The sequence below is a fragment of the Hemitrygon akajei genome, chromosome 18 (genome assembly GCF_048418815.1).
Source record: "Hemitrygon akajei chromosome 18, sHemAka1.3, whole genome shotgun sequence".
In the NCBI taxonomy this organism is placed as follows: domain Eukaryota; kingdom Metazoa; phylum Chordata; class Chondrichthyes; order Myliobatiformes; family Dasyatidae; genus Hemitrygon; species Hemitrygon akajei.
This window is the reverse complement of record NC_133141.1, coordinates 35231244-35247086: the sequence shown is the minus strand read 5'-3', so window position 1 is coordinate 35247086 and position 15843 is coordinate 35231244. Positions and strand designations below refer to the sequence as shown.

At 41.3% G+C, this 15843-nt stretch overlaps 1 protein-coding gene across 2 annotated transcripts in view; it reads right to left on the bottom strand.

The window, feature by feature from the left end:
• The window catches only part of LOC140741309 (arf-GAP with GTPase, ANK repeat and PH domain-containing protein 1-like), a 172884-nt gene extending 157472 nt beyond the window's left edge, over positions 1-15412 (bottom strand). Inside the window, exon 1 of one of the 2 annotated variants that reach the window (XM_073071378.1) lies at positions 14903-15412. In XM_073071378.1, the coding sequence (XP_072927479.1) occupies positions 14903-15140 (238 nt within the window). In that variant the 5' untranslated portion in view covers positions 15141-15412. The remainder of the gene's footprint in view (positions 1-14902) is intronic. The other variant, XM_073071379.1, reaches the window with a different exon arrangement.
• Between the last annotated feature and the right edge of the window lie 431 nt (positions 15413-15843).

Genomic DNA, 15843 nt, shown 5'->3' with positions numbered 1-15843 from the left:
CAGGGCTCCAATGTACAGATACAAATGGGAAGATGTTTGGGCTTCCTGAGCTCCACTCTCAATGCATCACTGTTGTGTTAAGGCAAGTACAGAAACTGGCAACTATTCAGAGGGACATTTCTCAGTGTGTGCCAAATCCTGACACCTTGTGGCACAGACTAAGGCACATGAGATCACAGACTATTTTTGTCTGCTCAGCCAGGTATCTGAAACAACACTGGAACTTACATCTTGTGTTTAACAGGCTCCTTTTTATTGAGAGACTGGGAATGGGAGTATTCCAGATGGTTCAGTTACCTGGTTGACTGAAAGCAAAAGACCTTATGTCTCTCTATTCAGTGGAAATGATTATCTCCGATTTTCAAATGCTGGGTATCAGTAGTAGAGCTGACTGCCTCCTGCACTGATCCAATTAAGCACTGTGCTGGACCGTCTGTCCTTGTCTAGGGTTCTAGCAGACGTTGTTTATTGATGAAATCCACCACTGAGATCAGATGGGAAATTCTTGGAATTTTAAAGAATGCTCTGAAGTGATGATTATTGGTGAGGAATATCAAAAATTGCTTTCATAGTGTAGCATTTAGCACATCCCTTTACAATGCCAGTGATCACCATTTGGAGTTCAATTCCTGACGCTGCCTGAAAGGAGTTTGTACGACAACGTGGGTTTCCTCCAGATGCTCAGGTTTCCTCCCACATTCCAAAGCTGTACGGGTTAGGGTTTGTAAGTTGTGGCCAAGCTATACTGGCACCAAAAGCATGGCGACACATGCAGACGACCCAGCGCAACCCTCACTGATTTGATTTGACACAAACGACACATTTCACTTTATGTTTTGATGTACGTGTGACAACTAAAGCTAATCTTTAAGGTCTTTAATCTTGAACTGGGAGTGATTGGCAGGTGGAGGCAAGGAAGACTGGGAGAGCAGATAATCCCTAAGATAAGCAGCTTGAGCCCAAGTGGTTTCAAGTGCCCACACTGCCCAAACTCTGCTAGTCAGTCTCGCACTCAAGGTGAGCAGGCAGTAACAAACGGTCAACTGAACTTCCATCATTGGAGGTGCCAATGGCAAAAACGGGGGCTTCTCGGAGATTTCTCTGTGCAGAATCTGCAGACAAATTCCTGCTCCCCCTGGCACTACAAGGAAAACAAACATTCTTGAAAATGCTGTCATCCAGCTCTGATAGGTAACTCAGAATGACTTCTCTATTCAGGTCAGAGTTAAAATTGTATTAAAGACTTGATTACAGATGGTTCAGCAACCTGGCTTACCAAAAACAAAAGACCTTATATCCCTCTGTTCTGTGAAGATGGTTCTTGGCAACATTCAAATGCCTAGTATAAGCACTGGTTGCAGATTTGAAGAAGGATGCTGTCAGTTTCAGATCGTACTTTTGCTGCCGGCTACAAGGTTTGTTAAAATCAAGATCAGCATGAAACTGGTGGGTGGTGCTAAAATCATCAATTGGAAGCTGACCCTAATTCATTTAGCCCAGGAAAGTGCCCAGCTCAGTCCGAGCTCTCTCACACAAACCCTGCAAATAACCAGAGCACTAAGCATCCTTGAGCTTGGATAAAGACAAATATATGGAAAGGTTTGCAGCCAACCAGTCCAATGAAATCTGCTACAAGGAAGCTAGTGGCAAAATAGTATCAGGCTCATTCCAATGCCTCTCAGAGTCAAATTGCCAGATTTTGTTTGAACTAATGTTTCTCATAGATGAATGACAGCTTGCATTTAAATACTAAATAATACCAATTGGAAAAGTGTTGGCTTCCTTGTCTAGGCATGCACAGGAAAAACAAGTCTTTTACGAGAATTAACTAAACTCAGGGATCACCACAAGGCTAGAACGAAGAGGAAATTACAGACAGGGAAGGGCAGGACCCTTGGGGGAATTGAACACATGGGTTAGAATTTTTAAATTAACTGGGAATCAGTGCAAGCCATCAAGCACAGAAGTGATGAGTGAACAGAATTTAGTAAGAGTGAGGACCTCAAGTAAGTGGAGAGCAGAACCAAGGGCACTATTACCAAATATTACTGAAAGCGTGGTCATCCAGAAGACCTTGGTTGAAATAAACCATTCCTGTTGGTTAACACTACTACGTTCTAGGGCCTGGCTGCATACAGGAAAATGCTTGCTGTAATAAACAGCTGCAGGCTACATCTCAGTGAAAATGGCTGATAATAAACATCTTACTAAGTTCACTACCTATAATCTATAAACTATCAAGATCTTTCTTCAACATTTATCTTAGTGATCTTTTCACATCACCACATGAATGATTCAACTAGTACCAAGCACACTGCTGGAAGCCTTCCAAGTGGGCAGGTTTCCTGTCAGAGCCTACTTAACCATGGCTGGAAGTGGAACCATGGCTAAACCACAATAGCAGCTAATATAGACTGGCTAACTCAGTTCACAACAGAAATGGGACCCAGGCCCTCACTGCTCTGTATGACAGCCGCTTTCTACTTCCTGCATCCTGAGAAGCCTTATTGTGAGACTTGTAATGTCAGAAAGCTTTGTCTGAGAACTTTCTTGGAGTGATCCCTAAGCCTTGGTACTTGGTACTGTAAGAAGTTTGTATGTCCTCCCCATGGAATGCATGGGTTCCCTCTTAGTGCTCTGGTTTCCTTCCAGTCCAAAGACGTACTGGTTGGTAGGTTAATTGGTTATTGTAAGTTGTCCCATGATTAGTCTAGAGTTGAATCGGTGGGTTGCTGGTAGTGCGGCTCAAAGGACCAGAAGGGCCTGTTTCTTATTCCACATTGTATCTCTAAATAAATAGAGTAATCCCATTTCTACATTTAATTTTTCCCTGTAACCTATTCTCATCACAGGAAGAAGACGAAGAGCTTAATGACATGATGTCAAGACAACAACCTTTCCCTCCATGTCAACTAAAACAAAAGAGCTGAGATCATTAACTTCAGAAAGGTGGGCAGTGTGCAAGCTCCAGTTTACATCAACGGTTTTGAGGCTGACAGGGTTGAGAGCTTCACTTTCTGGGTGTGAACATCACTAATAGTCTGTTTTGCTCCAACTACATTTAAGTCATGGCCCAGAAAACTCACCAACACCTCTACTTCCTCAGGAGGCTAAAGAAACTTGTCATGTCCCTGTCGACTCTTATCAATTTTTATTGATGCACCACAGAAAGTATTCTGTCTTCTCCCCCTCCCCATACCACCAGGCTCAAGGACAGCTCTATCCTACTGTTAACACACTCTTGAACAGACCTCTTCATAATTCAAAATTCTTTAATGTCATTTCCATTATGCAAACATAAAGGAGAATGAAATGATTGTTACTCTGGATCCAATATAAGCACAAAAGAAACAGTAAGACAAAGAACACAATAATTTAAAAAAATTCAATAAATATAAATGCATAAGATAGCTTATAAACATAGATTGATTGTATGTCCATAAAGTGATGCTAGGCACAGGAGAATCTGAACCAAAGGTGACTGATAAAGTAGGAGGTGGAGGGTATGGCGATATTGATCAGCCTTGCCACTGGTTTTGAGTCTGGTAGTCCTGGCACGGATGCTACATAGCCTCCTCCCTGATGGGAGTGGGACAAACAGATGTACCTTTGTAAGATGGACTCGACTTCAAAATCTACCTCATTATGACCTTGCACTTTATTGTTTACCTGCACTGTAGTTTTTCAGTACCTTTTATATTTTATTCTGCATTCTTATTGTTTTTCCTTATTCTAGCTCTGTGTACTGTGTAATGCTTTGATCTGTAGTAGGCATACAGTAGAACAGTAGGCAAGACAAACTCTTCACTGTATCTTGGTACATGTGACAATAATAAACCAATATATTCCCATCAACTCCCGTTGGCCAGAACCTACCATCCATCTCTATGCTATATTCCAACATTTACCTACTTGTAATTAAACTACCAGCATGCATGTTGCTGGAAGGTGGAAGGAAGCTGAAGCACCCATGCTGTCACAGGGAGAACATACAAGTCTGAAGGTCAGGATTGAACCTGTATCCCTGGTGCTGTTAGACAGCAGTTCTACTGGCTCCTCACATCAAGTTATGGCTTGGCTGTACGGATTTGAACATATGGCAAGATTTATCGTGAGGGAATGTAGAGGTCAACAGTTTCACAGGGGTGGCTGAAACTACAGCTTCAAATGGAAGTAAGCACTATTCATATTTGATGCTAAGTTATGAAAAGGTGCAAAAGAATTTGAGTTACAGGTGGAGCCTAGGGTCTGGGAGATCTGAAGATCAGCTAAAATGCAAAAAAGCCATGATTTTTTTCCTGCAATGTGGTGAACACGCACCATTACAGGTGGCATCAATTCTCATTGCTATTTTTGTTGAGAAAGCATCAATTCATCTCTCACCAGCTGTCTCCTGCTTTCCGTTTAGTAAATAAAGAATAAGCTAACCAAGTAACAGGAGGTTTTTTGAGGGTTTAATGTCTGTTTATGTTGGCTCAAATGATGGACATTTATGCTTTCATGCTGACTTCCTCCTTCAGTTTAGACAACATGTGATAGATGATCAACTTGAGAAGGAGAAAAAAATCAGCACCTTTCATAACACAGTATTACAAGTGTACTAGAAGCAAAAACAACTTTGTGGTTCACTGACTGCCCAGACTAATTACATGTGTTCAGATCCCAGCACTGTAGCTGAAGATCTTAAACTGAGTTCATAAACTAAATCTAGAAAAGAAGCTTGTATCCGTTATGGCAACCATTAAACTATTAGATCATCATTAAGTGGCACTGGTTCAGTAATATCCTTCACGGTCTGGCCTACATGCATCTCCACAGCCACGTGGTTGATAATTAACAGTCAAGCAATTCAAAGGCAAACCAAAATTGGCAATAAATGCTGTCCTTGCCAGCAATGAACACATGCTGTAAATGAATTTTAAAAGAAACATAGTTAAAATATTACTTTCCTGGAACAGTGCTCAGGGCGTGAATTCCAGTATCTAAACTGGTGTTACTGTGCCAGAGGGAATCCACAAAGCACCTGGGAAGGGAGATTAGAAAAAGGCAAATACCAACATTTTCCTGCTTCTCTCTGTTAACAAATACAATCTGCTGAAAGGGCTGACACCACTAGGCCCAGTGAAGCAGGGTCCTCACAAGGGTCACTGATAAAAACCCCAGAAAGCAAGGAGGAGAGATTCGTGGAAAGGGCACAAACATAAAACCCCAGTGCTGCTGGAGCAGGCTCAGCTCTGATACTATTTTACCTGCCATTGTCTTTAATAAGGAAATAAAAGATGTACAAAATATGCACCAGTTCACTTGCAGCTATTGGTGACAAAGGTCAGATTGAGAGAAAAAAAATAATAAATCAGAGAAAGTAATGGTAGATGAGGGCATTCATCTGTTGTGTTTGTGTTGGCTAAAGAAAAGTCATTTGAGCTAAACAAAATATCAACTTCACGGCCCTCAGCCATGTGTAATTAGTGCTTAAATGTCAAGAAAGGGGAAAACAGGGGAGGGAGAGGGGTGTTGAGGCAGAGAGAGGGTGATGAACCTGAGTGGGTTTGGGGGGAGGGGGAGACAGAGGAGTGGGGAGGGAGGAAGGAGGGATGTGGAAGGGGGAAGGAGGGGTGTGGAAGGGGGAGGGGCGGGTGTGAGGGGGAGGGGCAGGTGTGGGGGGAGAGAGGGGCATGGGGGAGAGAGGGGCAAGTTGTTGGGGGAGAGAAGGTTGCAGGGCAGGGAAGGGCATGGAGAGAGAGGGGGGTGTTGGGGAAAGTGGGGGTGTTGGGGAAAGTGGGGGTGTTGGGGAGATGGGGGAAGGAGGGGTGTGGGGTGAGAGAAGATTGTAGGGAAGGGAGGGGTGTGGGGGGAGAGAAGGGTGTGTGGAGAGGGGGGTGTGGGGGGAGAGGGATGGTGGGGGGAGAGGTGGTGTGAGAGGAAGAAGAGGGGTTAGTAGGGTGTGAGGGTGACAGAATGAGGGGAGTGATGGAAAGGTGGGTGTGAGGGAAGGGTGAGGGGCAGTCTAACGGACTGGGGGTGAGGCGGTGTGAGGGAGGTGATGTGAGCTCTCCAAAGTCAGGATAGAATGCACATCGTACAGACTTGAACAGAGTGTGCCATCCACTGAAACACAGCTAGCAATGACAACAGCAGGGTGCAGATTACCAGTACTCTGGAGTTGCTGCATGTTGGAACTGGCACTATCGATGAAGAAAAGATAGGCAAAGAGACATAACTGGTGAGAAAATCAAACCCTGGCATTGACATTCAGGACTACAACTGAAGACTATCGCCAGCTGATGTATCAAAAAGTTACAGGCAGCCTTCTTCAGATCTGCAGATATTTCTTGCAATAGTTATATGCAGTGATATTATGACAACATCTCTCATTTTTCAAATAGTCATAGTCCATAAAGTAGTGAGAGTTTTTTTAAATTAAAAAGTTGCACTAAAAGTTATCTGTGTTTGTTAAAGAAGATCGGTCATGGTATAATTGCTTTTACTGCTCAAGCCAAATGCCAAAGTAGGGTGATCACATTCATGCAAAGTAGTGTGAAGCTGCCCACTGCCATGTAAAGCAGCTTGCATGGAGGCACTGGCTGAGGAAGGGAGACTTTGGCCAAACCCCAGTTGCAAATATTGGTCGTAGATATAGGCCCTTCAGCCCAACAAGTCCATGCGGACCATGCTGGTGGAGAAAGGGAAAAACAAGGATACATTGGCTATGGATGGAGTGGAGTGAGGATTTACCATAATGATACATGTATACTAAATGTTAAAGTACAAGGAGAAATTACAAAGGAGTGGCTTTTATTCTATGGAATTTAAATTAGATGACATGACAATTTGAATTAAGTTTTCAATTGATTAAAGCAAACAGATGGGGTGGATGAGAGGAACTATTTACCCACTAGGTCAGAAAGTCTGCAGGAAGAGTCTAACACTGAGAGCCAACATTCTGGGAGTGAAGTTAGTGAAACACTTGAGCGTATAGAAAATTGTAACTCCCTCCCACAAATGGCAATAGGTGCTAAGTCAATTGTTACTTTTAAATCTGAGGTTAGTTATCAAAAGCTCATCAACAATGCTGAGGGAAAGAAGGTATATAGACTTAGAGCACAGATCAGCCATGGTCACTAAATAAGCTTGGGGTGGCTAAATTACTTCATTTTGTTCACATAAGAATGAATGGGACTGATAGGGAATCCTTTTAGGAATAGACATGAATGCAGTTGAAAGTTCAATGATACACATTCCACAACTTAGTTGAAGTAACTAAACTGTTGAGTACATACATCTACTGATGCCTCTGGACACATCATCAGTGATGTTCCTGGAATCATTGGGTGTTTCGGGTCTTTCAACATCATACACCCTCCTCCACCTATTGCCCTCAACAAACTATCGCCAGGGTTATTCAAAAAAACCCAGGATAGATGGACGAGATAAATCAGATTTCCCCTAATGTCTGAAACAGTTATTGGCGGTACAGTACTGCGCAAAAGTCCTAGGCACATGTAAAAAAATCCATAAAGCAAAGAAGTTTTCAAGAATAATGAATGGAAAAGTTTTTAAATATCAAAAAGATCATAATAAAGAGCAGTAAACAGTAAAAAACTAAATTAAATCAATATTCGGTGTGACTGCCTTTTCCTTTAAAACTGCATCAATTCTCTTAAGTATACTGGTGTGCAATTTATAAGATCGGCTGGTAGGTTGTTCCTACAGATTTTGGTTGCCTTGCTTGCTTCTGTCTCTCCAGGTAATCCCAGACAATCTTGATGATGTTGTGATCAAGGCTCTGTGGAAGCCACACCATCTAAAGCCATATGGAAAATCTAAGGTGCCTAAGACTTTGGCATAGTACTGTACTTTCGGGCACAAGTTTCTATCACAGTCCTTAGCATCATGACCAGAACACTCAGTATGGCCATTTTCTACCAGCAGCCATTATGGATTCTCTTGGATACAACCAGACATGCAAAAGGGGTGGGGGGGGGGGGGGGGAAGCTCTTCATTGTTATTAATCGCATCTCAATGTAGGCATAAAATAAAGTAAGCATGCATTAATTGGGAAACTAATAAAGCAGGAAAAGAACAAAAGGATACGCTGAGTTCCTCCGGTATTTTGTGTGTGTTAAAAGGATGTGCTGATAGGGTGAGATGAAGAAGGGAAATAGAAGCCTTGTATTGAGCATAAATGCTGACATCAATGTGCTGTCAATGAAGGTCTGTATTGTTCAATTTATGCAATCTAATACACACCTGCACTGTTGTCTGTATAGCTCTGCCCAAGATCATATTGCCTATATGATGCTGTTCATCATTCAATGGTGTATCTGATGAATAAACATGACAGGAATACTTGTCTGTTTACGTCACAAGAGACGAGAGGAGACAGTATTAGAGGTTCAGCAATGGAAACCTTTAGGCAATGGATGCAGATTCTGCTTCCATATACAGTAAGCCGGATTTTGAATTAAAACAATAAATACTCAAGAGACTTAACTGGTAATACACTAGAAAAACATAAATGTGCAAACGTCAAATGATAAGCTGCTAGCAATGAAGGGGTGGGGGGGGGGGGGGGGGTCAGCATTTTCCTAACACAGTCAACACCTGACTTTCCCCAGCATTTCATTAGCTTATTAAGTCCAAGCATTACCATTACTTCTGCTAAATAAACAGGATGTGAAATGAGTGCTGCAATGAGGTACTTTCAGAATGTGATCTCTCTCTTATGCACTTCAACATCCGCCGATATATTCAGCAGATGTCTTACCTGTTGTAAGGTTGCTGAGTGAAGGCCAGGAAGTGGGTTTGCACATTTCTGATTGTACACAAGCCCAATATTCCTCTTTAAAAACACAGAATTGTTGATTTGAGCTCCTTGCACAAAATGCCAATGCTTATGAATTTATAAACACTACTTTGTGTTCAGTTTCTGACCAGAACAAACCAGGGCAGAGATAAAAGTCATCTTGAGAGTCTGGTGGGGGAGGGGCAACACATAAACATAAGGATAATGCAGACAGGGAGAGAGCAGCAAAATGAGATAGATATTTCCATAAGCAAAGGCAAATGGAAGCCTATTTTAATACTCATTCTTGTAGCCATCCAATAGACAGCAGAAATGGAAACCTCTACCTTCTACTCTTCTTGGCCATCCTTGTAAGAGACAACTGGTAATGGATTGCACTGATCAATGAAAGTCCAGTCACATTTCAACATTATACCCAATTCCTCCTGTGTTTACATTATGTCAGAGTAACTTTAAGTTTTTGATAAGATTTTTAAGTAATCCTATTCTTTCTGGTTTAGTAAATGAATACATATCCAATGTTGTTAACATCCTACAGTGACTAAAGCATTCCTAAGCTTGATTCATGGTCTTTGCTTGGTTAGTTAATCGTAACAGATGGCAGTTCAAGTGAAACATTAACGTTTGTTTTTATGAGCAAACAGGGAGTGAGGGTTGGGGGAAGAGAGTTGAAGGTAAAGATTTTTATTTCTGCTAACCATTGCCTCATGTTTAGATGTCTGCATGAAGGAACTTTAAAAAGAAAGGCTTGCATTTGTGCAGTAACTTTCCACCATGCTTTCACATGAAGGGTGGTCAATGTTGCAATGCAGGAAATGCAGCAGCCAATTTGTGTACAGCAAGCTCCTACAACAGCAATCTGATAACAACTAATGTTGGTTGAGTAATAAATGATGGCCATTGACATAAACATTGGGGATAACTCCTATTTCCAACTTGGTATCATTGGGACCTTTCATGTCCACTTGAGAAAGCAAATGGAGCTTCAGTTCAACATTTCATTCAAAGAAAGCAACTCTGACAGTGTAGCACTCCCACAAGTGGCACATAAAAATTCATCTAAAATTCTCTGCTCAAGTCTTTGGGAGTGGGAATTGAACTCACAAACTTTCAAATCCAAGGTAACTGTGCTGTCTACTGAGGCAGGATGGCATTATGGAAAAGAGTTTTATTCTCTACATATTCGTGCTAAATTGCAAACACCAGTGTTAATAATAGGGTTCCAATGTTCAATACCCAGGCGTACATTAGAATGTAGTCTGTAGGGTGTGATGTTAGCAAAAGGAAGAATAGAGAAGAGCAAAGAATTAGAAAGTGATAATAAAGAGCAAGTCTTCATCCCATTCCCCTCCACAAATATCCTGGAATTGTCCTTTCCTTCTCTAAAAAATAGTAATTACGCAGCATTAATGAACACAGAAAAAGAAAACCTTAAGTATGTAAGTAATATTACCACCAACTCAGTACAAGCTACAAGCTGTTCAGCAAAACACAGTGACTAGGTACTATTCACCACTGCATGGATATACAACCACCCTAGTTTTAACCAATGCCAGCCTTAGACAAGAATACAAGATACTGATTAAATATTTACACGAGGCGGCTTTCCCAAGGATCATTTAATTCAAATCTTGTAACAAAAACTGGCAAATGCTTCCACTTCCTTAGTATTAAACAGAGAAGAAATTATAATGTTCCATTTGTGGAAAAAATATTTTACCAATCTCCCTTCTGTTTAAAACCATCTTTCAAAGAAAAATGCCAGTGAACCACAAAACCACCCAGTTTGAAATTCAACCTTTTATTCTGTTTCCTGTCCCCGCCCACCAGCCACATCCGCAGTCTATCATATTTGTAACAATTCACATCTTAACTGTCTCTCTCTTGTTCTGTGCACTTATAAAAGCAATAATTTTATTGAGTTGTATGCTAGTTTTTATAGTACACTTCACTGCAGTGGGTGAAAACCACACCCATGATACTTACACTGACTAGTCATAGATCCAGATTAAGAATTCTTGAGACCATGGATATAGGAAGGTGAGGGGGGAGGGAAGACAGCCTCTCCCTCCAAATGAACTGAAAGTACATTAAGGATTTGCACAAACACAAGAAATTCTACAGATGCTGTAAATATTGTGCAATACACACAAAATGCTGGAGAAACTCAGCAGCATTTATGGAAGGGAATCAACAGTTGACATTTCAGGCTGAGACCCTTCATCAGGACCTCGACATTTTGGGCTGAGACCCTTCATCAGGAAGTTTCTCAAGCATTTAGTGTGTATTGCTCAAGTATTTGGACATCTGTCTGTAATGTGTATTTGTTTCAAGTACCCCTCTAAAAATCCTGTGTACAGCTTCTGCTTAAGGCTTTTGACAGTAAGAAACAATACTTCTTCTACACTCTGATCCTCATTCCCCACCCTCGAACCATTAAAACACAGGCACTGCCATTCCTTTTAAATATTTTGAATGGCTGTTTGCAATGTTTTTGTTATGGTGAATTTTACAGGGCACAGAGCACAGAGACCCATATTTGTACAAAAACTTAGTGAGAGCCTCATTGTTGACTCCGGTCTTGGGCCAAACAAGTCAAGGCATTCATTTGTCACTGCCAAAACCATTGCATAAACCACTGTAAGGATGGCTACTCAGTAATTATATATTTCACAATTCTAACTTGCTTGGTGATGAAATTATTGACTTCTTACTTAGATACAGTGGCAAGGGTCCTAGTCATCGTTCAATGCCACTGTACCTGAGCAAGAACCTTATACCTGGTCTTCTGTATAAAATACCAGTTTGTAGCCAAAGCAATGCACAGCCACTACATTACAGCAAGGCTGAGATGGCATTGAGAAGATATAGAGAAAATCTATGATGCTGTTACCAGGGCTGAAGAATCTTAACTACAAGGAAAGATAGGTTGACTTGATGTGGCTTGCTTTGATACAAATGAGGCGAAGGAGAAGTTTAACTGATACATTATGTTACAAGAGCCCTGGACAAGGCAAATGGGTAGAAACTATTTCCATTGGTGAGATGTCACTAACTAGAGGGCATAGGCTTAAGTTAATAGGTTTGGAGGGAGTTAGGGAAAACATTTCTCCCCAGAGGGTGATGAGGGTCTGGACCCCACTGTCTGAAAGAGTGGTGGAGGCAGAAACCCCTCCCCACATTTAAAAAGGGCTTAAATGTGTACTTGAAGAGCTAGTGGCCAAGAGCTAAGAAGTGAGACTATGTTTTTTAAGTCAAGTAGGATGAAGATGATGGGCTGAAAAGCCTCATCAATGCTGCAATTTTCTGTAACTCCAGGGACTGTCAGTAGCATGAAGCCCAAGCCCATCCCTGTGCTTGTTAAGCATGCAAACATGCATACACCTTTCAAAAGGAATCAGTGCTCAGGACGAAGAATGCTAGTGGATTTCTAGAACCCAATAGAAAATTCACAGACAAGTCTCATGTTGCTAATCAATCTGAAGTAATGCTGAGGCTTTATAAGGCATTTGTCAGACCACACTTGGAGGGTTGTGGGCAGTTTTGTGCCCCTTATCTAAGTAAGGATGTGCTAGCACTGGAGAGGGTCAAGGGGAGGTTCATAAAAGGGTTAATATATGAGGAGCATTTGATGACTCTAGGCCTGTTTTCACTGGAGTTCAGATGAATGAGGGGAGATCTCATAGGAACCCACCAAATATTGAAAGGCCTATATAGAGTGGGCACGAAGAGAATGTTTCCAATAGTGAGGAAGTCTAGGACTAGAGAGCGCAACCTCAGAATAGGAGGAGATCGCTTTAGAACAGAGATGAAGAGGATTTTTCTTTCACCTGAGAGGGTGGCAAATCTGCTACAGATGGCTGTGGAAGCCAAATGATTGGGTAAATTTAAAGTGGAGGTTGATAGGTTCATGATTAGTAAAGTCTTCAAAGGTTACAGGGGGACAGTAGGAGAATTGGATTAAAAGAGAAAATAAATCAGCCATAATTGAATGGTGGAGCAGACTCAATGGGCTGAATGGCCCAATTCCCTTCTGATGTCTTATGGTCTTATGAGAGATGGTATCTCCCCGTTATAATATTCCACACAGGTGTACTGTCATTATTTGCTCTGTGAGGTTTATAAAGAAAATTCCAACTCATCAATCTAATGCTTTCATGTACTGTATATGCTGAAGAATGTTCACAGCTCAGGAGAAAGCTTTAATCTGATATCACTCTGCTTCCTGTTCTGCACAGAAAGTTGGATTGTGCTGATCAAACTGAAGGATGTTAGAGCTGTAGAATGGAGCACAAGCGTTTATCGATCCAGTATCCACACTGTCCCTGTGACCTTCTGTACTGTGCTGCCATTCAGTTGAGTACTGGCATCCAATGAGAGTGAAAATGCCTCACTGCCTCCCTCCCCAACTCATTCTATCTAAAACTAAAGGGGTTTCAGAGTCTTGTCGATAGAAAAATTATGTTCATTACATAAGAATAAAGAAATATCAAAGAGCACTAACTTTCATTTATATAGCAACTCTAACATCCCAAGGTGCTTCACTAGAGTGTAATCAAACAATATTTGATAGACAGCTGTACAACCAGTTAACACAATCATGGCTGATCTATATTGACCTCAACAACTCTTCTGTGCCAGTTCCCCATTTCAATATCATAAGCTTGATGAGAGAAGTAGATTTTAAGGTGGTTGGGTGGGGGGTAGACTTCTAAAGAGAGAGTGGAAGACATATTTAGAGGAGGTAATTCCACATTGGAAGGATACTCAAGAGGGGAGAATGCAGAGTTAAGGGGGAGGCACTGAGAGACAAGTAATGATTAAAAATAGTTTGATGATTATTCTTCACCTTATTGTTCATCAGAACCTTACAATGAGAAAATTAGTGCTATTAAAGTAACTATACCTCACAATAAATAAGGGACATTCCTGAACAAAGCACTCTGTCAATGTTAAAATAAGTTTGACAGGCACACCGTTTCCTGGGGTTTCTGTTGATGTTATGCTCATAAAGGGGCAAAACATTGAGAATTTATCTCTCCCACCCCATGTCAATCCCAACTTTTCAGTGCACCCAATCATTATTCCACCCAACATTTGCAGAGTTGTTACTTAAATCAACGTGCTGCATATTCTTCGATTAATTTCCTTTCTTCATAACGTATTTTCTTTATCTATTACTGCGTTCGGATTTATTTTGCCTGCTTTGTGCGTTTTAAATTTTAACATGAAATTAAACTTTTCAAGACTTCAAGTGAACCCTTCATACGAAACCTCGTGCAAGTTAGTAACCTCCAAATTACAGACACCAAATTCAAGGCCCATTTTCTTCCAACTTCAAACAAAAAGCAAAACTAGCAACACATAATATTCTATTTTAAATATATGTCAAAACACAGAATGTCCTTTTTAATTAAAATCACGCCAGTAGCGTTTCGCTGTGTGGTCAGATTTAACTAGAACGATGGGGTCAGTAGTAAACATACAAAACATAACACATTCATGTATGTGAGCATATGCTGCATATCCTGTATATGATCATATCTCAGCACTCAACAACCAAGCAGACTTTCGCCAGAACACAAGTAGCGAGTTCTTTTATCTTGTTTTACTTTTTGAAAATAGCATCGGGAAATGTCACAATCGCAATTATACTGACAAATAATCCAAAGAAAACTGGCGCCTTTTGGAGACCTTCCCGACAAACCGTTTCTTACACAGACAGAGGGGCTCTTCGCTAAATTACAGCACCTTCTACAGAATATACAGGGCAACGTTTAATGGCCAATATAACCTACCGGTTAATAGAATTAAACATGTACCCAAGATTAAATTTACACTCAGTTGATAGAATCTCTTTTGATCGGTGAAGCCTACGGAGACAGCTCGTAATATGAGGGCGAATAAAGGAATTTCAAATAAACTTTCCAAGTTAACCACGCATTCACGGTATAACCCGAAACATTTCCCGAAAGGCAGGGCACGTTCCGCTAAATAGGGACCGTTAAAAGTCTGAAAAGGACAATATCCCTCACAAGACTCGAAGCTGCCGGCATGTTTTCGGAAATAATCTCAAGGGCAGATGCACCTGCTCACCTTCAAGACGCGTAACAAGTTCTTGGATGGTGTTCCGTAGTGAGGGATCGGCCACGCGGTGCAGCAACTTATAGACGTTGTATACATTGGGCTGCACGCTCTCAAACCTCTGGATCTCGCTACGGATGGCCATGGAGTGGGTCAACTGTTTTTGATAACTCATCTTCTCCTGTGCAGTGTTACTCTGTGCGTTGTTTATGTCCCTGCGGGGGCACAGATCTCCCACGTACTGCTTCATCAAAACGCTCCAGCCCCAAGCCCCCACCAATAAAAATAAATAAAACGTTTGAATGAGAGTGACTTTTAAAAAAAAAATCAAAAATAACAAGAATATTCTGCTTCGCTCGCAACTCGTGCGGAGAGCACTTCCGCGACTCACAACCTGTGTCAGTTTCACTACCTGATCCTGACATTCAATGCACTGACGTCAGGCTGTCGGTTAGGTACAAAGTTTTGAAGAGTGCAACAAATCAGCAAACTTCAATTGCGCTCCAATAGTTAGAATCTCTGAACAGGGTCGGTTGTACATTATCCAAACAATTCCGTCAAAAAGATACAGCCCCAGAACGCATAAACAGCTTGCACAGTGTCGAAACAGCCGTGCGAGAGGGTTTGCGTTTTATTTACCAACTGTGCACAGAAAAACTCTTTCCATTATCTACAATGTTGAATTGCGCGGAGTGTCATGTTACTTACTGTTGCTGCCTGATGTTTACATGTAATTAATGCGTTTGAATTGAAGTAAAAGTCCGAAGCAACAACTGTATTTATATACACGGGAAAAGTCTGCTGGAAATCCAAAGCAAGCAGAAATTTTACTCGCGCTTCGCAGAAGTGTTACCAAAAGTAATAACACCGAGCCTCAGGTGCAGATATTTGGGTAAATAACCAAAATTTCAGTTTAAAATACAAATCAAAGTTTAATAGACCTCTAATTAGAA